At 38.6% G+C, this 27,902-nt stretch overlaps 1 protein-coding gene across 3 annotated transcripts in view; it reads left to right on the top strand.

Moving 5' to 3' along the window:
* The window catches only part of LHFPL3 (LHFPL tetraspan subfamily member 3), a 567,539-nt gene extending 539,948 nt beyond the window's left edge, over positions 1-27,591 (top strand). For 2 of the 3 annotated variants that reach the window (XM_081146480.1, XM_081146479.1), the window contains exon 4: positions 25,259-27,585. Coding sequence is in view for 1 of the 3 variants with exons in the window: in XM_081146478.1 (XP_081002604.1) it covers positions 25,259-25,287 (29 nt within the window). In the remaining 2 variants the exon portion in view is untranslated. Of the gene's footprint in view, positions 1-25,258 lie in introns of all 3 variants that reach the window. The other variant, XM_081146478.1, reaches the window with a different exon arrangement.
* Positions 27,592-27,902: the final 311 nt, after the last annotated feature.

The raw sequence follows: 27,902 nt of genomic DNA, 5'->3' as shown, positions 1-27,902 counted from the left end.
ATGCATGAAGACTCATGTGTAGGAATGTAGAACACAGAGGCCTTAACTACCCTTGATAATGTTTAAAAACTATTCTCAAAAGACATCTGGATATTTGGGATGAATCTATGCTTTCTAGGAGAAGAAAGAGGGTAGGTTCCTCTCTGAATTGTTTTCATTGATTAATCTGCTGAAAATCCCCATGTTGACTTACTTTTTATTTTTTTTGTTAATCCTCACCTGAAGATATTTTTTCCATTGATTTTTTAGAGAGGCTGGAAGGGAGGGAGGTAGGGGAGGAGCGCGAGAGAGAAACATTGATGTGAGAGAGACATCAATTGGTTGCTTTCCTGCAAGTGCCCCACCAGGGCCAGGGATCAATCCTGTAACTCTTTAGCGTGTGAGCCGATGCTCTGAGCCACACTGGCCAGGGCCCCCATGTTGACTTTTGAAAGTCAAGTTCACATCAGAAAGTCAGAGATAAAAAGGTGGAAGAGTCCTGGGCTCCGTGACTCAGCTGGTTGAGGGTCATCCCATGCACAAAGAGGTTGCTGGTTTGATTCCCAGTCAGGTCATGTGCCCAGGTTGCAGGCTCCATCCCCAGTAGGGGGAGTGCAGGAGGCAGCTGATCAATGGTTCTTTCTATTGATGTTTCTCTCTCTCTCTCTCTCTAAAATCAATTTTAAAAAATTTTTTAAGTGGAATTAAAAAGAATAGTCACGTGATAGCTTCATCTCAAATAGAGGTGACTTGAGTCTGAATAAAGTCAGAAGGGAACAAGAAAAAGAGAGGCAAAGGTATTCACATTATTTAAATTCATAAAGGCAACCAACTCAAAACGGAGAGAAAAAAAATAATGGAGGCAAATCCTCACTTTTCTAGAGGAGACTCGATAGATAGTGTCTAAAACTAATAAATCAATAAATAGAGGACTATAACATATTACTTTGACTATTGAAGTAGCTACTGTAATAAAACTGGAAACTATTAAAAGAAATTGTCTCCAGGGAGTAAGACTGGGTGAGTATGAGAAGGGATGAAGTGAGGTGGCTCTTTTCATCACAAGATCACCTATATGGCTTGATTTTTTTTTTCTTTAGAGAGAGAGAGAGGAAGGGAAAGAAAGAGAGAGAGAGACATCAATTTGTTGTTCCACCTAGTCATGCACTCATTGGTTGATTCTTGCAATCTTGGCATGTCAGGAAGACACTCTAACCAACTGAGCTACCTGGCCAGGGCTATAGTTTAATTTTTATTTTATTTTTTTTATATATCTTTATTGATTTCAGAGAGAGGAAAGGAGAGGGAGAGAGAGAGATAGAAACATCAATGATGAGAGAGTCATTGATCGAGCCCACAGCCCGGGCATGTGCCCTGACCGGGAATCAAACCCCGATCGCCTGGATCCTAGGTCAATGCTCAACCGCTGAGCCACGCCCGGCTGGGCTAGTTTAATATTTTTAATAGTATGCACATGTTGCCTTGATAAAATAAAACATTTAAAATTCAAGCTGCTACGCTCTACCTGGTATATTGTACTCATCTCAAAATTCTGTAAGTTTAATAAGTTTTTCTTACTAAGGAGCAATTCTAATTATATTTCCTGGAGGTGTTCTTTCCTTCTCTCTTCTCTCATTCAGTCCTTGGGATCAGGAAACATCTAAGAGGATATTTTACAGCTCAGCGGAATAGTGCTGAAAGCTTTCCTCTGCCCCACCCCTGCAGAGCAGACCAAAACCCTAAGGAAGGGGCTAAGTAGTCACCAGTCCATTAAACCTGCTCATCCTTTTAATTTGTGCTCCATTCCTCTCTTTGCTGCATTTCAGGTCCCTATGGAGCTCAGGAAAAATTGTCCAATAGCCCTGCCCCAGAGCTCCTGGCTTGATGTTCACATACAGGGGCTGAAATTAAGCCCCTAAATTGACTCTGTTTGTCCCTTTAGAACTGACAGGCAGTCGTGTCCCGTTCCCCCTCCCCCCCGCCCCTGCCGTGGGATCTGAACACTTTCCTGGTGAAAACCTCTGTGCCCAGAGCTGGAATAAACTGCTAGCAGGAAAGAACAGCAGGCTTTGCCACAACACCTCAGCAGCCAACCAGATTTAGGTTGAGGACCATCTTTGCCTTTGTTCTTTAGTTTGTTTGTTTGCCTAAAATAGAGATTGAATGTGGCTCCCAAAGGCCTGTGGGGTGCTGCTGGCACTTCCCTGCCTCACAGGGTGATGAGAACAGAGGGACTGTGGCACCAGGAAGGTCCCCAGCAGGGCCCCTGTGTGTTCCTCACACCCCACCTGCTGAGGACCAGAGTAGATGATCACTGAATGTTGGTTTAATTTTCTTTTAATGTCCACTGGTAGATTATTTCTATTTCTACCATGGCTACTGAAGCACCTGTTGCAGCTGTCAGGACAAATCTGTTCAGCCTTCCTGCTGATCCAAGCACCTTGCCTACTTGCATTCCAACTTCCCTCTCATATCAGAGACATCCAATTGCCAAATTAAGAGTCTGTTTTGAATGGTCTCTGAATTGGCATTGTCTTGTATTGACCAAGAGCCATTCCTCTGAATCACGTATAAAATCATCTAAGCCCAGGTTGGAGGTTAGGAAGACTTTCTAAGAACCAGGAATCTGTTTCCTATCTGTGGAAAAAGAATGCCCTATTACAGTGAACATGCAGTGGCAAAAGAAGCAATGGTGTGTGCTCTGGGAAACATCATTCAGCCCTCCGATCTGTGACAGCCACCAAAGGCAACAATGATGAAGAAAAAAGATATGGTGTAGACAGGCTGATGGGAAACACCTGTTGGGGTAGCACTCACAGTAACTTAGCTCCTGCCCTGCTCTGCTGTGTTCTGACCCACTGAATCACCTTGAACACAAGTTAATCCAAATCTAAGAAGAAATTGGAAGTTATTCTTTTCCATTGTTATGACTTCTTCCAGTCCTTATGAAACTGTTCATCTTTTGCAATATTTTGCTTATCAATCTCACTTTTCAGTGTTTATCATTCAGCTAAAGGGTATTGGGCAGTACATTGAGGTGTGCATTGAGTATATATGCAGGTGGCAAACGGTATGCTTAGAAATACCCACAGGGTTATCCCTTTGGTGTGCTCAGTCTTCAGACCACCTCCTAATCACCATCTTAGAGATACAAACACAAATCCATGAAGACATTGAAGATGATAGAATGTTTAATTTCATTTTCTTTTCAAGGCATTTAATTTTCAAAATGATAGTAGTACATTTCTTCTAATTATTAAACTAATGCATGTTCATTTCACTGTAAAAGAAAAGAAAAATCAGGTAATGCAGAAAGTGACAAACATTCTAAATCTATCATTCAGAGTTCAATAAGCATATTATGGGGTAGATCCTTCCATATGTATATATAAACACACTTCATTTTCAACAATGGGATCACACTCTACATGCTGTTTAATAACCTGCTTTTTTTTTTCATTTAATATGTCATGGATGTCACTCATTTAATATAGATCCACATTCATTTTAAGAGGCTGTATGAAAGTGCCACAATTTCTTTATTCAATCTCTTATTTAAGGTATTAAGTTTACTTTTAATTTTTTGCTATGATAATCTTATTTGTATAACTTTGTTCTGTTGTTGTCATAGTATATTCAGAGCACTTTTTACAAACATTAGTTAAATGCCATCCATTAGACTTCAAGCTCACAACCAGGTATTAACTGAGACCCTAGTCTCATTTGTGCAGAGCAGAGAAAGGAATAGAGTTACAGGCAAGAAGACTTTACCTCAAGACTCAGACTTGCCTGGGGGAGTAGAGAATGCTCAAGAAAACAGCAGAGCTGAATCTTGTTTGCCTTTACAATTTGTTGTCCTTACAGATACTACTCAAGTCATATTCCTTGAACTTTTCTCATTGGTAAAATGGAATTAATGATATTACCTGCCACTTAGGGGTATTTGTGGGAGTTGAATAGCATAATGTATGTAAAGTACTTAGCACAATGCCTGGCATACAGTTATTGCCCAGAAAAGGTTGCTATTATCATCATAGAGAAACCTTAAAATCCCAGCCAATAAGTTTATGGGGAACAAGGGCCACAGCTAATTTTTAAGCTTTCCGGAAATGTCCTTACTGGGGACATGATTTGACTAAGGGTATGACCACATCCATAAAACAACACCTTACCTCCTCCTTCCAGCCAAAGGCTTTTCTCAAATGAAATTGTATTTCCAGCACTTGGATGTCATCCTTGGTGCCTACAAAACCCTGGAGAGTTTTTTAAAGTGCTTATTCCAATAAGCAATAAAAAAAAACTATGTGTATTTCTTATTTTATTTGTCAAAATAGGAAAAACTTCATAGGGAGATTTCAGAAACTGCTTTTTCCGATTCTACTCTATTTCGTCTCCTCTGTCTCTCTCCCCAGGGAGGATGAGTGTTAAATGCTGTTGGGGGAAAGCCCCAAAAGTCTAAATTCAGAATTGGTTGCGAAGAACTGACAGGTAGCCTTATCCAAATTCATAAGAGCTTTAATAGGAGAAACTTACATACATGGGAAAAGCAGCTACTCCCAGCAGTGGCAGGCCAGGAAGAAATCCACACTCCTCCAAGGACAGAGTCTCTTTTTTATAGAGGGTTAATAGTAAAACCATATGGTGGGTAGTCAGGTGGACCACCAGAAAGAACAATGCATCTCTAAGTTAAAAGATAACATCAGGCAGTTATCCACACTCTGTACATTCATTAACCTCCTCCTGGGGCCTGACGTTTATCTTTGAGTGGCATTCGGCTTTCTCAGTAGTCAGCCAAACCTGAGGCTAGAGAGTTAAACAGTCACAGAAGGTGAAACACAGAGAGTTCGGCATTTCCCAGACACCTTTGCTGCTGGAACCATATTAAATCTCTAAAGTGAGTTCCCCTACAAATGCTAACCTTGATTTCTCAAACAACCCAATAAAGTAGGTGTTATGTCCATCTTACAGGTGAGAAAACCAAGGCTATGGTAAGTAACATGACTTGGCTACATCTAGGAAGTGGCTGACCTAGGATTGAAAGTTTCCTCTGATTACAAAGCCCAAGTGCTAACAATCTTAAACCTGAATATAAATAAGAATTACCTAGGAAGCTTGATACTGAATCACTAAATCCAGCTGGGATCTTGGGGTCTACATATTCACAAATACCCAGGTGACTGAAATCCAAAAAGATCCAGGGGCCACAACTAAAGGATAAGCTGAAGAATAATCTACTCCCTTCTACATTTTAGAAAGCCTTAAAATTCAGCCAGTCTCTGACTCTCCCTTACCACTATGTCATTTGTGGCTGACTGATGTTATCCCGTCAGTAATGGATTACACATTTACTAAAGGAATTAATTCTTGGTCATGTCTCTAACAGGGGCTAGGGAGTGGGGGGGGGGGGGTGTTGATTAGATCTTGACTGTAACTTGCCTCCTGGACTGTGCAGTCCACATCCTTTTAGTCTGCAGAGGAAGCACACATCATACTTGAATGTCTTATTTCATAACAACAAACACCCATATGGATAATTAAGAGCAAGACTATTCAATTTGTCATAATAAAGGCATGTAAGCATCATGATTCTGAAGTCTCTACCTGCTAAAGACTCATTCAAGACCATAGGTCTACATTTGGAGAAACAAAAGCCTCACTGCTTCCTGAAGGGAAGAGTCAGTTTATGGTTTGGATGAGTTTATGGTTTTAAAGAGCTGTGCCTTCCCAAAATTTCACAGAAGCTTGTAGAATAGCCACAAAGAAGAAAGGAGAGTATCAGTTAGGTTTAATAGGTAATTATTAGTAAATTCCTTTTTAATAACATTGATTTCAGTGCCCTTGGAGAAATTTTCAAAAGATAGTCCCTTCCCTATTGTAAATTCTATGCTAAAAGAGGACAGGCATTAAATAAAGCAATTAGATGCACAAATACAGATATATCAATATACATTGTTTGGGTAATATAACTAAAAACAAAATCTCCCCCCAACCCAGAAAAACTCCCCATAAAGAGAGTAAAAAAAGAAGAGTTTTGCTATTGAATAAACATTAAACCAGAATATGATGTACATCACAGGCAATTTGCTTACAGGCTCCTGCAAATACAATGAAATGTATCCTTTTACATAGCAAAGCAGACACAACCCATCACATCCATGTTCTTAGGATAAACAATAACTAGTCCTTAAGAGGAGCTGACAGCACCATTTACAATAACAGTTCACCCTGATTTACCTGGTTAATTGAAGGTGACCATCTATGTTAGTTCATTGGTTTTATACAAGGGAAAAATAAACTTCCCTTACGTTTGACAGAAGTAGTTCAGCAACTTGGAGCAAGGCTGGGAGATGGGACCCTATCACCCTTGATGTTTACATTTCAAGGAGATGTCTCCCAGGTACTTGAGAAAAACATTCCTGGGTCATAAACCTGTCAAAAGTCTTATTTAGTTTCTAAAAATATTTACACAAATTTCAAAGAAACAGAAAAAAATTATAATTATAAGATTTCTAAATGCCCCAAGAAAAGGGAGGGGGGAGAGAAGTCTCTTCCCTTATTTTCAACTGGAAGAATCAAGCCTCTTATTTTCAGTTACAGTATTATTTATCCTTATAGCATCAAGGTAAAAATCCAGCTCCCAACAATAATAATCATACTAACAACAGGAATAGTTAACATAATACTTATTCTGCGTTAACTTATTTAATGCTCACAACAGCTCAATGAGAGAGGCTAGTCTACCCCCATTTACCATGTCCAAGGTCCCAGAGATAATAAGTGGCAAAATTGTAGTTCACACCCAGACAATCTGTCTCCAGTGTCCCCAGTTTGAACCATTTGGTCATCCTGTCTCAAGGAAAAGTAAATGTTTACATGATTTACTATTGGTTAGTGTATATATGTGATATTTCTGGAATGACATAATACTATTTATACTATTCTGCATTAAAAAAAATTTTTAAACCTGCCAACATTTATCGAGTTCTTCCTATTTGCCAGGTTTGCCCATTAAGTCATAAACAAGGTATAAGCATCATCTCAATCAATCTGGACAGCCTTGGGAAGGGAGTACCCCTCTCTTTCAAATGAAGCACAGAGATGTTAAGGAACTTCTTCAGAGTTACCCAGCCAGTAAGTAGTGCAATTAGGATTCAAAGCCAGAGAAACTGGATCCAGAACACATACATTTAATCAATAAACTATATGCCTCCAAGAAAATTGGGAAACCTATATCATCAAGGAAGGCCAGCTGACTCTCAAAAGAAGACCAGAAAGCCTGTGAAGCAGACATTGTTGACAGAGAGAGAGAAGAGAGAGAGAGAGAGAGAGAGAGAGAGAGAGAGAGAGAGAGAGAGAGAGAGAACCTCTGGAAGAGAAGTGTGGACAGAAGCGAGGAACAAGGAAATAATACCAATTATCATGGGGAATTTTTCCCATACAGAAAGGATAGATTAAAGGAAGGTGTGTGAGGCTGAATATTCAGTGTTGACAGGCAGATGAATTTGTTGAGAAGCCAACATATCTTTGGGTTCCATGATTTTCAGTTTCATGTGTGGTATGTTGCCAGTGGAAGCGGGGTTCTTGTGGTGTCACGAGAATAACAGTAATACACAATTTGTTCTTGCTTTCATTTATATTTTTAAAGGATTGTCATGATCACATAGGGAAGTGTTAGTCATGAGCTAGTTCATGAAATGGAAAGGCAAACAATTACGATTAATTTCACAAGAGTGCACAGAAGTCGCTAAAGTGGGGGTAGCACATTAAGATCAACACCAGATTTATTAGTTCTTATGAAATGCACTAATAATTGAGGGTTCTCCCACTCTCATCCTGCCGTGGATGTGTTTTGGGGGCTTCATTAATAAAAGCCTTTCGACCCATATAAAATATGGAATAGTTCCATGTTAAAAGTGGACAGTGAATATTAAGATTAATACATCAGCACTAACATTCCATTGTCAATACGCCTTGGTAAGGCCTACAAGTAATTGTGCCTGTTTTATTGCTTCGAGTAGATTCTGCAATATTCCTTAACAGGGACAAGAGAAGGAAGAAGAGGAAAGAGATGTTCATGAATTAACAATCAAAATTCCTTCTCATGAATTACTTTCTAGAAAAGGTCACATGAGAAAGTATTGTGCCTGATGTCAAAGTCTAATTGTCCATTGCATATAGGAAATAGCACAAAATTCTCAGGACCCAATTCTTAGGCCATCGTCTGCCCTTTCTCAGGCAAGATCTACATGGGTTACCAGAAACACAGTTTTAGCAATTATCCTCCAGCTCTCCCGTGCTAAGATCAGTTAAGTCAGTTTGAAAGAAAGGTTGGGGGTAGGGTGGAGCAAAGAATATAAAGGTTTGTTTAAAAAAGGATCATCACCTAGGAAAAGAAAGGAGGAAAGAAAATGTACTAGGACTGTCTCAAGTTGTACATTATTTTATTTCTCTACATATTTATACCAAAAAAAATTATTGTTACAACCAAGTAATAAAAGCTCTATCCATGGGTTCAGGATGAGAGAACCCCTTCCCTACCATGTTCCCCTCTGCCCAGCTCCTTAATGGAGATGGAAGAAATTGAAAGCTCCCAAAATTCCACGTTGAGGTTGCAGGTCACTGAGCACCTCTACTAGATTCTTGAGATTTGCTTTGCCAGATTTTTCATAGATTCTTGTGCCTGGTTTGATTTCATTCATTCCACAAAGAACTTTTGAGCACCTATTATATACCAAGCACCTCATTAAATTGGGAATACAGCCCTAGCCTGTTTGGCTCCATGGTTTGAGAGTCAGCCCTCAGACTGACAGTCCCAGGTTCAGTTCCAGCCAAGGGCATGTGCCTCAGTTGCAGGCTCGATCCCCGACCCCGGTTGGGGCGTGTGCAAGAGGCAACCAATCAATGTGTCTCTCTCACATCGATATTTCTCTCTCTCTCTCTCTCTCTTCCTTCCACTCTCTCTGAAAAGCAAAGGAAAAAATATCACCAGGTGAGAAATAAAAAAATAAATAAATAAAAATTGGGGAATACAAAGATGAAAAGGACACAGTCTCTGCGTCAGGGAGCTCAGTCCAGCACCTTGCTTCTCAGAGTGTGGTAGCAGCAGCACCTGAGAGGGTGTTAGAAATGCAAGTTCTCAGGCTTCACTCCAGACCTACTGAATCAACATCTGCATTTTTAATAAGATCCCCAGGTGATTCTTAAACATTTGAAGTTTGAGAAACACTGACTTAGTGAATTACTGGGAAAAGATCTCCTCTTTCTCATCTCCTGTCATAGATCCAGGAGCTGGGGGTGCACTGTGAGAGAAGCAGAGGAGTCTTAATGGCCTGGAGCTCACATTCTGATTGGGGAGAGGAACAGAAAACAAGAAAATACATGAGATAGTTACAGATCCTGAGTAGTGTTATGAAGCAAACAAACTGTGACCTGATAAAAAGAAAGCAAAATGAACTGCCACAGGTAGGGTGATGGAAGTCTTTGAAAGTAATTTTTTTCGCCCGGCCAGGTGTGGCTCAGCGGTTGAGCGTCAACCTAGGATCCAGGCGATTGGGGTTCGATTCCCGGTCAAGGCACATGCCCAGGTTACGGGCTAAGCAGCCCGATCAATCACTCTCTCATCATTGATGTTTCTATCTCTCTCTCCCTCTCCTTTCCTCTGTCTGAAATCAATAAAGATATATTTTTAAAAAAAAAAAAAAAGTAATTTATTTCTATTTTGTATCTTGCTTTCTGTTCTAAAAATTTAAACCCAGTCACTGGTTTTACCTGAAAAGAGCCTATGATTATAATACTTGGCCCTTCTTTCCTTTCTCCCCACTCCTCATCCTCTGCTAAGCAGCCAGCACTGAATTATAGATGCCATCGAGCAGGCACAGTCACACGCATTAGTTCAGGCCCAACTAAGAATTTGGATACAAACTAATTTATAATACCCAGAAAAAGTACTGGTGTTGCCTTTCTGGTTAGGGTAAGAAGGCATTAGACAATATAGACGGGTTGGGGACAGGAGTAGCTTCCTACGTAGCTGTCTTCTGGCAGCACTGCAGTTGGGCAGAGACTGTGCTGACGGGACTGATGAGCAGGAGGGTGGCACACAAGTAACAATGAGCAATGGGAATATGCCCTACTTTTCATCAACCCACTGGCCAATTACACAACACAACTACAACAAATTCAAACCTTAAAATCACCTATAAAGCTCATATTAATAAATCTGCAACCAAAATCCACGTTAGACCTTAATTTGGCCCAAAAGTATATTGTGAGCATGCATTTCTTTTCAGCACAGATCCAAACCCCCTGCAGTTAAACCACATGAAGGACTAACCAATGATTGCCCGAAGAGAGAATATGTTTACACAAGTAAGTGAAGGTTGGGGGTTCAGGTATTGCTCCTTTAGAAATTGTGTGTCAGGAAGGAAAAAACAAGTCAAAGATGGAGGCACACTTCTGACCTGTGAGCAAGCATTGTGCCTACTGTCCAGCACATGTCATTATAATATATTTAATACAGCAAATCTAAACCACAATGGAAGAAAGGGCATTTTCCCTGTTTCAGTTACCTATTGCTGCATAGCAAACTATCCCAAAACTTAGTGACTTATACTTTGTAAAGGTTTTGTTGAAAGATCTCATACTCATTAGGATGGCTACTATAAAAAATGAAAGCAAACAAACAAAAAAACCCAGAAAATAACAAGTGGTGGAGAGATGTGAAGAAATTGGAACGCTTATGCACTATTAGTGTAATTGTAAAAATGGTGCAATAGAAGATATTATGGACATTAATCAAAAAATTAGAAATGAAACTACTATATGGTCCAGCAATTCCACTTCTGGATATATATCCAAAAGAATGAAAGCAGGGTCTCAAAGAGATATTTGCACACCCATGTTCATAGCAGCATGACTCACAGCAGCTAAGAGGTAGAAGCAACCCAAGTGTCCATTGATAGACAACTGAATAAATTAAATGTTATAGCCATTCAAAGTAATATTATTACTCAGCCTGAAAAAAAGGAATCTTGTTACATGCTACATGAATGAACTTTGAGGATTATATACTAAGTGAAATATGCCTGTCACAAAAAGACACTGTATGATTCCACTTATAGGAGCTATCTAAAGTCAAATTCACAGAAAGAGAAAGCAAAATGAGGGTTACTAAGGGATGGGGGGGGGGAGTATGGTTAGTGACTATAGAGTTCTAGACCTGCAAGATGGAAAAGTTCTGGAGATCTGTCTCACAACAATGTAAATATACTTAACACTACTGAACTGTACACTTAAAAATGGTTAAGATGGTAAATCTTATTTTATGTGATTTTTTTATATTTTTACTTATTAAATTTATTGGGATGGCAATGGTTAATATGAACATATAGGTTTCAGGTATGGGTGTCTATGTTACAAGATCTGTATATTGTACTGTGTGTCCACCACCCAAAGTCATATCTTCTCCCTTCACTGTATATTAAGACCTCCTTCATCCCCTACCCCCTTCTCTCTAGCAATCACCACACTGCTGTTTGTGTCCATGAGTTTCAGTTTTATATCCCACATATGAGTGAAATCATATGGCTTTAGCTTTTTCTGGCTGACTTATTTCACTTAGCATAATATATGTTCAAGGTCCATCCATGTTGTTGCAAATGGCAGTATTTCATCCTTTCTTATGGCTGAGTAGTATTCCATTGGGCACATGTACCACATCTTTATCCAGTCCTCTATCGCAGAACACTTTGGTTGTTTCCATGTCTTGGCACCGTCTTGGCTGCAGTGAACACAGGGGTGCATATATCTTTGTGAATACATGTTTTAGAGTTTTTCGGGTATAAACCCAGGAGAGGGATTGCTGGGTAATATGGTAGCTCTATTCTTAATTTTTTGAAGAATTACCAGACTGCTTTCCATAGTGGTTGTACCAGTCTACATTCCCACCAGCAGGGAATGAGGGTTCGTTCCCTTTTCTCCACAACCTCTCCAGCACTTGTTATTGCTTGTTGATAATAGCCGCTCTAACAGATGTGAGGTGGTATCTTGTAGTTTTGATTTGCATTTCCCTAATTGCTAGTGTGGTTGAACATCTTTTCATATATCAATTGGCTGTTCGTATGTCTTCTTGGGAGAGGTATATGTTCAGGTCCTCTGCCCACATTTTGATTGGGTTGTTCCTTTGGTTGGTTGGTGTTGAGCTTTATGAATTCTTTATATGTTTTGGAAACAAAACTTTGTCAGAGCTACTGTTTGCAAGTATCATCTCCCACCTGGTTGGCTGCCTCTTTGTTTTGTTGTCAGTTTCTTTTGCTGTGCAGAAGCTTTTTAGTTTGATATAGTCTTACTCATTTATTTTTGCCTTTACTTCCCTTGCCTTTGGGGTCAAGTTCATAAAATGTTCTCTACGGCTAAGGTCCATAAGTTTGGTGCCTATGTTTTCTTCTATGCAACGTATTGTTTTGGGTCTTACATTTAGGTCTTTAATCAATTTTGAGTTAATTTTCATACATGGGGACAAACTGTAATCCAGTTTCATTCTTTTGCATGTGGCTTTCCAGTTTTCCCAGCACCATTTATTGAAGAGATTATATTTACTACATTGTGTGTTTCTGGCTCTTTGTCAAAAATTATCTGCCCATATACATGTGGTTTTATATCTAGGCTCTCTATTCTGTTCCACTGAGCTGTGTGTCTGTTTCAGTGCCAATACCATGTGTTTTTTGTTTTGTTTTTAAAATTTTTTTAATCTTCACCTGAGGACATTTTTTCCATTGCTTTTCAGAGAGAGTGGAAGGAAAGAGAGAGAGAGAAACATGGATGTGAGAGACACATCCATTTGTTGCCTCCCATAAGCACCCTGACTGGGGCCTGGGATTGAGCCTGCAACTGAGGTATGTGCCCTTGGCTAGAATAAAACCTGGAACCCTTCAGTCCACAGGCCGATGCTCTAATCGCTGAGCAAGCCAGCAAGGGCAATACCATGTTGTTTTGATTATGTATTGAATTTGATGTAGCTCTGTAGTATAATTCGAAGTCAGGTAGCATGATACCTCCAGCTTTGTTCTTTTTTTCTCAGGATTGCTTTGACTATTCAGGGTCTTTTGTGGTTCCATACAAATCTGATGATTTCTTGTTCTATTTCTCTAAAAAATGATGTTGGTATTTTGACGGCATTGCATTAAATCTGTGTATTGCTTTGGGTAATATGGCCATTTTAACTACGTAATTCTTCCAATCCATGAACATGGGATATTTTTCCATTTTGTTGTGTCTTTTTCAATCTCTTTTAATAATGCTTTGTAATTTTCAGCATATAGGTCTTTCATGTTCTTTGTTAAGGTTATTCCTAGGTATTTTATTCTTTTGGTTGTAATTGCAAAAGGAATTTTTTTCATTTATTTTTCTGAAGTTTTGTTAGTATACAGAAAGGCAATGGATTTTTGTACATTGATTTTGTATCCTGCAACTTTACTGTATTTGTTTATTGTTTCTAATAGTTTTTTTGGTGGAGTCATTAGGATTTTTTATATACAGAATCATGTCATCACAAAAAGTGACAGTTTTACTTCTTCCTTCCCTATTTGAATGCAGTTTATTTCTTTCTCTTGCCTTATTGCTCTGGTTAGGACTTCCAGAACTATGTTGATAAGAGTGGTGAGAGTGGACATCCTTGTCTTGTTCCTGATCTTAGAGGAAAAGCTTTCAGTTTTTCACCATTGAGTATGATATTAGCTGAGGGTTTATCATATATGGCCTTTATTATGTTAAGGTACTTTCCTTTTATTCTTATTTTATTGGGTGTTTTAATCATAAATGGATGTTGTATCTTATCAAATGCTTTTTCTGCATCTATTGATAAGATCATATGATTTTTATCCTTTTTTGTTAATGTGGTGAATTGCATTGATTGATTTGAGTATGTTGAATCACCCTTGTGCTCCTGGAATGAACCTCATTTGACCATGATGTATTATTTTTTTGATGTACTGCTGGGTTGGATTTGCTAGTATTTTGTTTAGGATTTTTATATCTGTATTCATCAGAGATACTGGTCTGTAGTTTGCTTTTGTGTGTTACCCTTGCCAGCTTTTGGTATCAGGATTATATTGGCCCCATAAAATGTGTTAGGAAGTATTATCTCCTCTTCAATTTTTTTGGGAGAGTTTGAAAAAGATAGGTTTTAAATCTTCTTTGAAAGTTTGGTAGAATTCACTGGTAAAGTCATCTGGTCCTGGCCTTTTATTTCTTGGGAGGTTTTTGATGTTTGTTTCAATTTCCTCCCTGCTGATCAGTCTATTTAGATTTTTCAATTCTTCATGATTTAGTCTAAGAAGGTTATATATTTCTAGGAACTTATCCATTTCTTCTGTGTTATTGAATTTGATGTTATATAATCTTTCATAATATTCTCGTATGATCCTTTGTATATCTGTGATGCCTGTGGTGACTTTCCTCTCTCATTTCTGATTTTCTTTCTATGGGTCTTTTCCCTTTTTTCCTTAGTGAGTCTAGCTAGGGGTTTGTCAATGTTATTAATCTTTTCAAAGAACCAGCTCTTTGTTGTATTAATTTTTTGTGTAGTCTTTTTGTTCCCTATTTCATTCCATTCTTCTCTAATTTTTATGATTTCCTTTCTTCTGCTGACCTTGGGTTGCTTTTGTTCTTCTTTTTCTAGTTCTTTAAGATGTGATCTTAGGTTGTTTACTCAGGATTTCTCTTGTTTCCTGAGATAGGCCTGTAATGACATAAACTTCCCTCTTATTACTGCTTTTGCTGCATCCCAGAAATTTTGATATGTTGTATTGTCATTCTCATCTGTCTCTCTATATCTTTTGATCTCCTTATTTATTTCTTCTTTGACCAGTCACTTTTTAGTAGTATGTTGTTTAGTCTCCATGTATTTGTGGGTTTCTTTACTTCCTTTTTGCAGTTGATTTCTAATTTTAAGGCATTGTGGTCAGAGAATATGCTTGATATAATTTCAATCTTCTTGAATTTGTTTATGCTAGTTCTGTGACCCAGCATATGGTCTATCCTTGAGAATATTCCATGTGCACTGGAGAAGAATGTGTAATTTGATGTTCTGGGATGAAAGGCTCTGTAAATGTCAATTATGTCCATTTGGTCTAGTGTCTCATTTAAGGCCAATATTTCTTTATTGATTTGCTGTTTGGTTGATCTGTCTAGAGCTGTCAAGGAAGTATTAAGGTCCGCAACTATGACTGTGTTTTGACCTGTTTCTCCCTTTAGTTCTGTGAGGAGCTACTTTATATATTTCAGTGCTCCTTGGTTGAATGCATATATATTAAGAAGTGTTATATTTTCTTGATGTAGTGTCCCCTTTATCATTATAAAGTGTCCATCTTTGTCTCTTGTTATCTTTGTTGTCTTGAAATCTATTTTGTCAGATATAAATAAAGCTACACCAGCTTTTTGGTGGATGTTATTTGCTTGGAGAATCATTTTCTACCTTTTTACTTTGAATCTACCTTTGTCTTTGCAGCTTAGATATTTCTGTTGGAGGCAGCACATGGTTGAGTTTTGTTTTTTGATCCACTCTGCTCCTCTATGCCTCTTTATTGGTGAATTCAGACCATTTACATTTAGAGTAGTTATTGATGTATGAGGATTTCCTATAGCCACTTTATCTTTTGTTTTCTGGTAGTTCTGTGCCTCTATTGGTTCATTTCCTTTATACTTCTGTCTGTTGTGTTTCTTGGTGGTGTTTCATACTTCTTTCCTCTGGGTTTTCTTTTTTTAAGTTATGTGTCCTGGTTTGAGGATTTTTGTGTGTGGTTACCATTAGGTTTATAAAAAATAAAATTGTGCATATACAATGTTTTTTTTGAGTGCATCTGATGTTTATCCTCCTTTGACAGTTCAGAGTTTACCCCCTCTCCTTTTATGTTTTTGTTGTGACAAATTATTCCTGTTTGTGCTGTAAGTTTTTGGTGATCTTATTTGTAGTGTTGTGACTTTATGTTCTTTGTTTCAGGTAGAATAACTCCTTTGAGCATTTCCTGCAATGGAGGTGATAAAATCTCTCACCTTCTGTATGTCTGGGAAGGACTTTATTTCTCCTTCATATTTAAAGGATAATTTTGCTGGATATATATTATTTGTGGTTGGTCATTTCTCTCTTTCAGGCATTTAAATATTTGGTTTCACTCTCTTCTGATTTGTAGAGTTTCTGCTGAGAAGCCAGATGAAATTCTGATGGGTTTTCCTTTGTAGGCCACTTCTTTCTTTTCCCTGGTGACTTTGAGAATTTTTTCTTTGTCATTAACTTTTGACAGTTTTAATACAATGTACCTCTTTGGATTGAGGTGACTAGGTGTTCTGTTTGCTTCTTAGATTCAAGGATCTAGTTCTTGCCATAGATTTGGGAAGTTCTCATCCACTATTTGTTTGAATAGACTCTCTGTTCCCTTCTCTCTCTCTTCTTCTTCCATAATACCTATTATCCTAACATTGCTTTTTCTGATGGAGTCAGATAGTTCTCATAGAGCTCTTTCATTTTTCTTTATGCTCAGGTCTCTCTCTACTTCCTTCTGTGTCATTTATAGGTTCCTAATCTTTGATATCACTAATTCTTTCCTCCATCTGGATGGCTTTGTTTTCTATGCTCAGTAGCTCATTCCTTATCTCTTTAATTGCATGCTTCATTTCCAGAATTTATGATTGGTTCTTTTTTAAAGTTTCAATCTCTTTGGTAAAGTACTCATTTTGTTCATTGATTTGTTTTCCTGGGTGCACTGAATTGCCTGTCTGTATTTCTTACATCTCTTTGAGTATTCTCAGAACTGCAATCTTGAAATCTCTGTCATTTATATTACATATTTTCATGTATTCCAGCTTTCTTTCTGGGATTTTTTATTTTCTTTCTGATCATCCCCATTGTTATGGTTATTCATGGTATTTGCTACTCTCCTTTGTCCAAGAATTAATAGTCCTTCTACAACATCATTCTCTGAAGATGTCTTTTTACTATTTTCCAGTAGATGGCACTAAATTGCAAGCTTTATTTATTTATTTATTTTACATCTGTGATCTCACAGACTTGGTTCCAGGGAGTGCTGCTTGAGGGTGGGGTTAGTTTCACCTTCACCATGATGATGACCCAGGGGGAACTTCCCTGGAGTCCAGCCCCAAACACCAAATCCAGGGATCAGTCACAGAGGAAAACAACAGTTCCACTGCAATTGCTCATGGTTTACAGATAAAATGTTCCTTAGCCCGACACTGAGGGCAATGGGAGGCGAGTTTTGGAAGTCCGATGGGTGGCAGGGCTCTGTGGTTTTGTTTCTTTGTCAGAAACACCCCGCCCAACAGTGGATAGTCATGTTGCAGAACCCTGCACTCTGTCAGGCATCTGCTGGCTCAGTCACTGTTCACTTTGCTCTCCCTGCTGGGCTGTCCCTCCAGCTTTCTGTTCCTTTTGGCCAGCTGTAGAAAGCACCTGCTACTGCCGGCTTCCTCCCCTCCCACCCCCTCTGAGCCCCTGCCTCCCCACCCCCACGCAGCACTGTGAGCTCCTGGCTACAGGGCTGCGTCTGAGAACCATCCAAGCTTTCCTCCCTCCTTGTCCCACTGTTTATTCCTGGTTGCCCACCTTTAGATGTTTAGATGCATGGGTCTCTTGGGAATGCCTCTGTATTGAGTAGAGAATTCTTTGTTGAATTATAGTTGGTTAACTTGTTGAAATTTCAGGAGGAGAGGCCAAGGGGATCTCATGCTGCCATTCCTCTGATGTCACTCTTACGTGATTTTTACCACAATAAAAAATAAACTGCCTATATTCTTAGCACCCAGATTCAAAAAGAGGGGAACATAGACTCCCACTCCTCAATGGGAAGAATGGAAAAGAATCTGCAGCCATCTTTAACCTGCCATAGCCACCATGGGGCACATCATGTCTAAAACACCTGAGGACACAAATGGTGGGATATTATTTCCAGGGCACTGAATTCAATCTCCCAAAGTGTGTCAGAAGGCCCTGTTAGAGGTGGGTGCAGTCTGAAACAATAGAATGGGATAAAATTACTAAGTCTATATAACCATTGAGAAAAAAATGGTCTGGAATTCCTCCTGTACTCATTTTTCTATTTTTTATTTTTTTCAATTAAAGTTTACATTCAGTATTATTTTGTATTTCAGTATTTTCTTGTACGGCATAGTGGTTATACAATCACATACTTTACAAAATGTTCCCCCCAATATTTCCAGTACCCACCTGGCACTATACATAGTTAATAGAATATTATCAACCCTGTTTCCTTTGCTGTACTTTATGTCCCTGTGACTATTTTGTAACTACCAAACTGTACTTCTCCTTCTCAATCTCTTTACTTTTTCACCCAGTCTCGAACTCCTCACCCCTCTGGTGACCATCATCTGTTCTCTGTATCTGTGAGTCTGTTTCTATTTTGTTTGTTCATTTCTACTATTCTTCATATTCTACAAATAAGTGAAATCATATAGTATTTGTCTTTCTTTGACTGACTTATTTTATTTCCACATCAAAGATTCTGTAAGCCATTCTGATAAAAGCCTGATGCTCCCACCAAATAATTTTTTCTCTCATACCATACCTCCCCCCCAACTGTGCTGATAGTGGGGACTCCAGGCCCTAATTGAATAGGTCAGATAGAAACAGTCAAGAGAAGCTGACCCAGGGGGCCTTTCAAAGTCTGCAAACACTTGGAAATTTCAACAACAAACCATTTAGATAGTCAGGACAATGTGGCCATTATAAATGCTGTTCTCATGAGCAGTGGTTCAAATGACAGCTTCAAAAAGGATTTGCAAAGATCCCCATGGAATTGGAACATAGGCAAGTCAGAGCCCACGACATGTTACAAGGACAAACCTGACTGAACAAAGATCCAAAGCATCATTGAGTGACTTTTTATTCAGTCCCGCTCTGTACAAACCTGGAAGAATATGACATCTTTTAAATTGCCTCCCCTGAGCTATGCAACATCCATGGTGCATAGGAAATGTTAAGCTAAATTTTTTTTAAAATTACAGTGTTTTACAAAGTGAGGATCACAGTGTAACCACACTAGTGCTTCCACTAAACTCTACAGACTGGCTTTGTGTCTCACAGTCATTAGACTGAAGGAGTGATGGCAACATCTGCAAAGGAAAACCCTGCCTTTTATCCTCTTTTACCTACTGGTTTCGCTTGAAGGACTAGTCCTTACCAAGCCTTCAGGTGGAAAATTCTTCATTGTGCATGCCATTTAAGTAATTGTAGTAACATTCTAATTTTGCTCCCCACAGCAAAGTGTTTTCCTGAGATTGTGTGGGGAGTGTTTGTGTTCTGATCACCACTGGAACAAATATGCTGGTTATTTTTATACCAGCTTAGTCTGCAGAATTCTCACATACCCTGGGTTTCCTATTGCATAGTGGTGTCATGCACTAGGAAGAAAAAAATATCACAGTGGTAGCAGTATCTAAGTAATTCAAACTCAATCAAACATTCCTAGGAGGCTTCGTGATGAACAGCCTGTGCTCACCAGCAGAACTGGGACTAGGATGAGGCTAATGAGATACCTAGTGTACAAAATTTAAGGAGGCACTCACCCTACATTTGCACAACACTGAGAGTGAGCACTTCCTTAAATCTTGTATTCTGGAGCCTCACTCACCTCACCCTAGTCCAGGACTGGTTCATTGACTTCACTCTCTTCTTTTTCCATTCACTCCTCAGCTCCCTGCCTAAGACTGATACAATGTGTGGGCAGTATAACCCCAATGTTAACAATTGAACAAAAAAGAGAGCTTTAACAAGGAAAGGTTTCCCTAGCCTGTTTGGCTCAATGGTTACAGCATTGGCCAGCAGACTGAAGGGTCTCAGGTCCAATTCCGGTCATGGGCACTTACCTCAGTTGTGGGCTTGATCCCCAGTCCCAGTCAGGACACATGCGGGATTCAACCAATGGATGTGTCTCTCTCACATAGATGTCTCTCTCTCTCCCTTCCACTCTCTGAAAGCAATGGAAAAAGTATCCTCGGGTGAGGATTTTAAAAAAAGAGAGAGAGAAAGAGGAAGGGCTGAGGACTTCCAGTCAAAATGGTGGCATAGGTAAATGCGGTACTCACATCCTCCCACAACCATATCAAAATTACAACTAAACTACAGAACAATCATCACTCAGAACCACCTGAAATCTAGTTGAATAGAAGTCCTACAACTAGAGATTTAAAGAAGAAACCACATTGAAACTGGTTGTGTTATTGGTGGGCAACTCTCTTTGTACACACTTGTTGACAGTGGGAGTGGACTTCTTGCAATGTTACCAAAAAAAGAATTTTCTGAGACTTGCACAGGAGAATGAGGTATTATAGAAAGTTTATTTCTTTGGAATCGAATTCCTGAGTTTCCAAGGTCCCATTTCCCTTCCTCCAGCCTAGGAGAAAGTCCAGCTATGCCTTTAGCAGGGCTAGGATTAAAGCTGTTGCCAAGAGTTTCCATTCCATGTTGGAGCACTATCCAATCTTACATCAGGCTAGCTTAGTTTGTGTTCCCAGCTGCAGCCCATTAGTCCTTTGCATGTGGGGTCCACAGGGATACATAGCTATGGAGGGAACACAGGAGAATGCAAGAAAGCCACAAGAGCCAAGAGAGAGAGAATTCCTTTGTCTTTGGATTATGTATCCCCAAATTTTTGTGAGCTCAGAGCCAGCACACCTGGTGGACAACTTCAGACCACATCGAAACACCACCCAACCACCTCCAGGGGAACACACTGAAGGGAAAAACTCAGCAGGCACCAGAGTCCCGCTGAAGCAAGTTCTGGTCTGTGGGGCAGGCCTCTGCACAGGTGATCCTCCACAGTGATCAGTGTTCAAAACCAGTCCTTGCAATGGATTGGCCTGGGGATAAATCCCTCCCATTGAGGCACCAACAGCAATCAAAGCTTAACTATAAGGAGACGGTGCACACAACTCACATGAGGAGGGGCACAACTGGAGTGCTCAGCTAGGGTAATTAGGGAGGCTATGCCACTGGATCATACAGGACACCTATTACATTAGGCCATTCTACCAAACCCAGGAGATGTAGCAGCTCTATCTAATACATAGAAACAAACACAGGGAGGCTGCCAAAATGAGGAGACAAAGAAAATGTCCCAAATGAAAGAACAGAACAAAACTCCAGAAAAGGAACTAAACAAAATGGAGACAAGCAATCTACTAGATTATACTCTGGTTATAAGTATGCTCAGTGAATTTAGGGGAAGAGTAGTTGAACTTAGAGAGAACTTTAACAGCATAAAAGAGGACATGGAAACCATAAAAAAGAACCAGTCAGAAATGAAGGATACACTAACTGAAATAAAGAATAATTTACAGGGAATCAGCAGTAGAGTAGATGAAGCCAAGAATCAAATCAGTTATTTGGAATATAAAAAAATACCCAATCAGAACAGCAAAAAGAAAAAGTAATCCAAAAAATGAGGATAGTGTACAGAGCCTCTGGGACAACTTCAAGCATACCAACATTTGCATCATGGGGATGCCAGATGGAGAAGAGAGAGACAAGAAATTGAAACCTATTTTTAAAAATAATGACAGAAAACTTCCTTAACCTGGCAAAGGAAATAGACATACAAGTCCAGGAAGCCCAGAGAGTCCCAAGCAAGGTGAACCCAAAGAGGTCCACACCCAAGACACATGATAATTAAATGCCAAAGGTTAAAGACAAAGAGAGAATCTTAAAAGCAACAAGAGAAAAGGGAGCATCCATACAACTGTCAGCTGATTTCTCAACAGAAACTTTGCAGGCCAGAAGGGATTGGCAAGAAATATTCAAAGCCATGAAAAGCAAGGACCTACAGCCAAGGTTGTTCTACCAGCAAAGCTATCATTTAGAAATGAAGGTCAGATAAAGAGCTTCACAGACAAGGAAAAGCTAAAGGAGTTCATCACCACCAAACCAGTATTACATGAAATGTTAAAGGGTCTTCTTGAAGGAGGAGAAGGAGGAGGAGGGGGGGGGGAATTAAAAATATGAGCAATAAAATGGTAATACACACATAATTATCAACAAATTAACCTTAAAAAAAAAAAAATGAAGAAGCAAAACAAAAGCAGACTCCTAGATACAGAGAACATTTTGATGGTTGCCAGATGGTAGGGGGGTTGGAGCAATGTGTGAAAAAAGTAAAGGGATTAAGAAGTACAAGAGGCAGCTGATCAATGTTTCACTTTCACATCAATGTTTCTCTCCCTCTCTCTTCCTCTCTAAAAATCTATTTCCAAAAATCTTAAAATTATAAAAAATTCTTAAAATAAGAAGTATAAATTGGTTGTTACAGAATAGTCATAGTGATATAAAGTACAGGATAGAGAATACAGTCAATAATATTCTAATAACTATGTATGGTGCCAGATGGGTATTAAATTTATCTGGATGACCGTTTAGTAAGTATATAATGTCTAATCACTGGGGTGTATGCCCGAAACTAGTATAATATTGTTTGTCAACTGTAATTTTTTTAAAAAGAAGGAATAGAAGAAGGAAGGGTTGAGTAATCAATGGTGAGATTATAGTGAGGGATCCAATGAGAGATTTGGCCACATGGAGGCTATAGGTGACCCAAGCCCAGAGCAGATCCAAGAAGGGTTGGTAATGAATGGCCTGTCCTGGTCAGCTTCTGGGCTGTGGGCCCAAATGGTGGTGTGTAAACAGATACCCTTGTGGAACTGGCACAGATATTCCCTTCCTACAGAGATGCCTACTCTGCAGGAAGCTCCCTTCTCCTCCCCAGGCCTAAGTGTCAGTGCTCTGGGAGCTGATTTAATGGCCTTCTACCCTCATTTGCTCTCTTTCCAGCCCATTTGTGAGGTCATAAAGCCAAATCAGAGGTCTTAGAGCCAGGGAAAGAGAAAGTGAGAGTCTCTGGTTTCTGGATGCCAATAAATGGTTTACACCAAAGCAGGCTTTTCTGTCATGAAATCAGGAGTATATTTATTTGCAAACTCAAGAAAACGGGGGCTATCCTCTTACATCCTTCTTCTCTTACATCACAAACATATAACCCTGGGAACTTCCATAATGCTGCCTTCTCTTTCACATGCACAGCCACTTTTCAACACCCATTTTCCTGTTCTCCTTGATAATGTTTACAACCCCACCCCCTCCTCCCTCCACCTCAACTGGCATCTTTCATGGATCTGACTGGAAAACCCAGACAGTTAGCTTTGTGGATTTTAAACAGAAAAATATCCAGAGTGAAGAATGCCAGAGTAGTGGAATCCTGGACCCACAAACTTGACTTTGGATTCCATCTAGCAAGAACACCTCGATGGCACCACAGCACAGACCACTCAAGGTTCAGAAACTTCCATAGCACTGTGTAAAATCCATGGATGGCTTATGTTGCTTTTAATAATATCTGAAGAAAGCTTTCCCTTCCATGGAGCTTCTGCTAGCATGATTCAATTTCAGAAAATTATTACAGATTAATCATTATATTACATGATCATATTTCAGTTATCCCCTGTGTAGTCTGGGGACACTAAAGCAACTGAGTTCTCTCACTGAGAGAAGTTCATTAAAACCATAATGTGCATAGGATTTTTAAAGTGTGTTGGAAAACAAGGGCATAAATACTGGAAACAAGACTAACAAGCCATGTGGGAAGTGTTACTTCTACCTTCTGATTAGCAAGACGTTTGTGGAAGCTGGAAAAAGCAATTCCAAAAAGAAGAGTAGCCAAAGGAAAGCTGAGTTAATGTTTGCAAATGCAGAGGAAGAATTTTTCTAAGAGAAGGCAGTCCTGAGGCTCAGCTACTCGGTGCAGGAGGAGAGCGACATATGTCTGGGGGGCCGGTGGTCCTTTGACGACGTCCCAATGAAGACCCTGCGAATTGTGATGCTGGTTCCGTGTGACAAGATGAGTGAAATCATGAACGAACTGAGGAAACATCTGTCTGTCTAGCCCATTCCCCATGGACAGGGGTGCGCTTGTTTCTGTAAAATTACCAGAAACTCAGTGTTGTTTTACTGAAAAACTCATGACTTTATTTAGATTTAGGTCCTCTACAAAAAGTAGGGTTCTGTTGCCCATGTCTGTGACACATTTACAAAATATCATTTAAAAAACTTTTGGTCAGGTCACGAGTGGTTGATTAAAAACCTTCCCAATAAGACAAACGTGAAGGAGTAATTTAAAGAACTCAATAAAAACTTCTAATTTTTATTTTTTTAAAAACCAAAAACAACCACAAAAAACATATCCTCACATGAGGATTTTCTTTAAAAAATATATCTTTATTGATTTTAGAGAGAGGAAAGGAGAGGGAGAGCAAGAGAAACATCAATGATGAGAGAGTCATTGATCGGCTGCCTTCTGCACGCCCCAACGGGGGATCGAGCCCACAATCCCGGCATGTGCCCTGACTGGGAATCGAACCCTGAGTGCCTGGATCCTAGGTCGACGCTCAACCACTGAGCCACTCCCAGCTGGGCGAGGATTAAAAAAATAATAAAAATAATAAAAGAATGTAAAAGAATAGAGCTTTATATGCAAAGATATTCATTATTGACAATAATTTAAAAAACAAAACTACCTATGTATCTGACAATGGTGAAATAGTGGAGAATGGAAGATTGATCATGAAATGAAAAGGAATGAGAACAAAATGGAATATTATGCAGCCATTAAAAATTGATGCTAATGATGCAGAGTGGAAATGTAAAAAATTGTTTTAAATATGTTAACAGTGTCATCTATACTATGATTCCAACTATATAAAATAAGTGCACATTTAGATAAGAATGAAACAAAAATAGCTGTGTTTCAAGGTGATTGGATTGTGAATGATTCATCTTTATAATCATTTCTTTCCTCGCTGTTATAATGTTGATTGTATAATAAGTAAATAAAACCTGGAGGGAAAAGGAAAATACTATAGTGAGACATTTTTTACACCAGGCAAAAAAAAAATTGGTAATGCTTGGGATCATTTCTCATTTTTCCTTGGTCCTTCAAAGCATCCTGCAGTCTTCACCCAGATGTAGGCAATAGCATGTCTGGGTTATAGCCGGGCAGGGGGCGGTGGGGCAGGGAGTAAGGGGGTGCTTGCCAGAAGACTGTGCTGTTTGTTTAATGAACAGAAACTTCTTTTAGTCTTCTTTGGTGACAAATGCATTTGAACTATTTGTTGGTGTGGTTTTTCTGTGATAAATATGCACAAAAAAGTTGCTAAAAAATGATGTCTTTTTTTCTTTTCTCTCTCTCTTCCCCACCTCCCCCTTCTGCAGTTCTGCTAAGCCAATATTCTCTAGAATGAGCACAAGCTAAACAAATCGAATAACAGCTTTTGTACATCAACATCAAGAAGGAAGACACTTGGGAGAGACTGGAGTACAGAGATGGATATGAACAAGAGTGAAACATCCGCTTGTCAAATCTAGATCGGCAGAGATGGGAGTGATTTTCTAAAAGGAAATGTGATTATGGATTAGACACCAGCTCATTGGAAACTATCATTGTATAAGATCAGATAACATTCACAAGAAATTACAGTCATAAGAAATTACATTCAGGAAATATTTCAAGAAAGAGGAATATAAACGTGCTAGAATTAACATGTAAAATATATATGTATACTGAAGGTTTGTAAACTGTCCTTTTTAAATCAAACTGAAAACAAAAAGCTTTAATCTTTTAACATTATTTTTAAAAAGGCAGTCAACCCTAAAGTATTTCTATCTCAGTAGCCAAGAGGCTAACCAAGCATCATTTGCTGAGGAAGTATCTTAGAAAATGCCTCTGAATATCTTCACAGGAGCCATGACATGGTCTTTGGTTCTCCCATCTCTGCTGTTCATTTATCCCACTGTGTAATTAGTTACAATCACTCAGTTAAGAGCTGTAACACTTCAAAGTTTTTACCAAGTCTGTGTTCAGTTTAATGTCTGTACGAGTTATTATTGAGAAAGTGTTTCTGAAGTATACTATTACTCCATCAAGCTGTATATTACAGGAGGTGCATCTTTACATCATAGGTTCCCAAGCAACATAGATTTCCCTGTCTTTCAGGAAACAGCACCAAGGAACTCTGAAAAATATAGAAAGCTCATTTTCACCTTCGATGCTCACATGTAATATATAGGCTGCTATCAAATAAATACTTTTTCTAATTCTCCCTAATATATGCATAGAATTTAATATACTTTCTAAATAGGCATATGAAATATCTCCTCTTTTATTTCTATTTCTTTGCCACATGTCATGAGAAATGCAGGTCCTTTCTTTCCTTACTGACAGACACTCATTTTTGTTTAGAAAAAAAAAAATCATGCCATTAAACCTATTTCTAAATGATAGTGATACTAAATAAATAAATAATAATTTAATAGCCTTAGAAATAAATGAATATATACTTATAGAGATCAAAGAAACTTGGTAGGAGTAAATTGCCTTTTTGCTTACTAACGTTGATTTCAAAAATACTCAATTACTTTTTTTAGTCAGTTGGCATCTGAAGGTAGTTACAACTGATCAGTTGTCTTCAACAATCTTTTGCTCCCAGGTTTCCCCCCACCACCACCCTCACCATGTAGTCTGCCAATATGCAACAACAGGAAAATATTTAATATTGAAGTAGTCAATTGTTTGAAAATGATCACAGGCTAAAATGTACATGCGGGGATAATCAGTGTAAACCAAACCATACCTGAGCAGAAAACTTGCCCTCATGTTCAGACTCAAAATTAAGATAAAATTAGCATATGTCACTGGAGCAGCCATGGAGGATAATATAAGAAGTGATACAAATCATGATTGATTTCTCTTACCTTTCTATTAGGGCCACACCCCTATTTTTGCCAGGTGTTTCTGGCAATAGCCATCTTTTCACCACAAATGAGATCATGTTTCAAATGGCTAAATGTATGCTACAAGTATGCTCAAATCTGTGAAACCCAATTCACAAAGATATGGATTTTCTAAAGAACTAAACTTAGGGAATACGTATTGTCTCTAAAGTAGTAATTCTGGGAGTTTTTTGGTTTGTTTTTGTTTTGTTTTGTTTTTGCTTTAAGTATTAGCTCTCCCACTGCATTCAAAACACCCTACTTACTATATTTAATTACACACAACTTTTCAAGAATTCATCTTTTATTTAAAGGGAGGTATCTCTCTACTTTATCTGCAATAAAATAAAAGGCTTTCTCTAATCCATGTAAATTACAGATTCTATTGGAAGCTTTACATCACTAATAGTGGTGTTTACAAAATTGAAAAAGTGTTTTTTATCCACATGCAAATGTTTTTTTAAGGTTTTTTTCCATAAAACCTAAGTGTAATTTAGCATACCACAGTGCTCTGAAGGTCAGTCATTGATGATGTGCCATTTGTACATAATAATACATGTGTAAATCACTAAATGTTATTAAGTAAAAGTATGTTTTTATCTTTTTTTAAAAATAAAGTGACTCCCTTTCTCATTCTGTTCTGTTGTACTGTGTCCAAAAGTTGTGTGTAATTTTTTAAGGTCCATGAAATGTAAAGAAATTTGTTGAAATACCTGAATTTCTGTAAAAAATAAAAATAAGATTTTGTTATTTTAAAGATTCCTTGGTTGCATGACACACATTCTGTGCATTCAGTGTCTGTCGTTGCCCAGTGATCCAGGGACAGGTGATGATTTTTTTTTTTTTACTGAATCTGTCATTTATTTCTTTATTTTTCTTTTTCAACTACAGTTGATATACAATATTATATTAGTTTCAGGTGTACAACCCCATGATTAGGCATTTATATAATTTACAAAGTGATCACCCACAGGTGATGATTTGACTAAAATAACTATCTTCAAAAAATCTTGCTGTCAGATTCCATAATATGTGCTACCAGCAGATATTTATTAGATATAGAGGACACTTAGAAGGCATGATTAAC

This window comes from Miniopterus schreibersii, assembly GCF_964146895.1.
Source record: "Miniopterus schreibersii genome assembly, chromosome: 9".
Lineage (NCBI taxonomy): Eukaryota > Metazoa > Chordata > Mammalia > Chiroptera > Miniopteridae > Miniopterus > Miniopterus schreibersii.
This window is presented reverse-complemented; position numbering and strand designations above follow the sequence as displayed.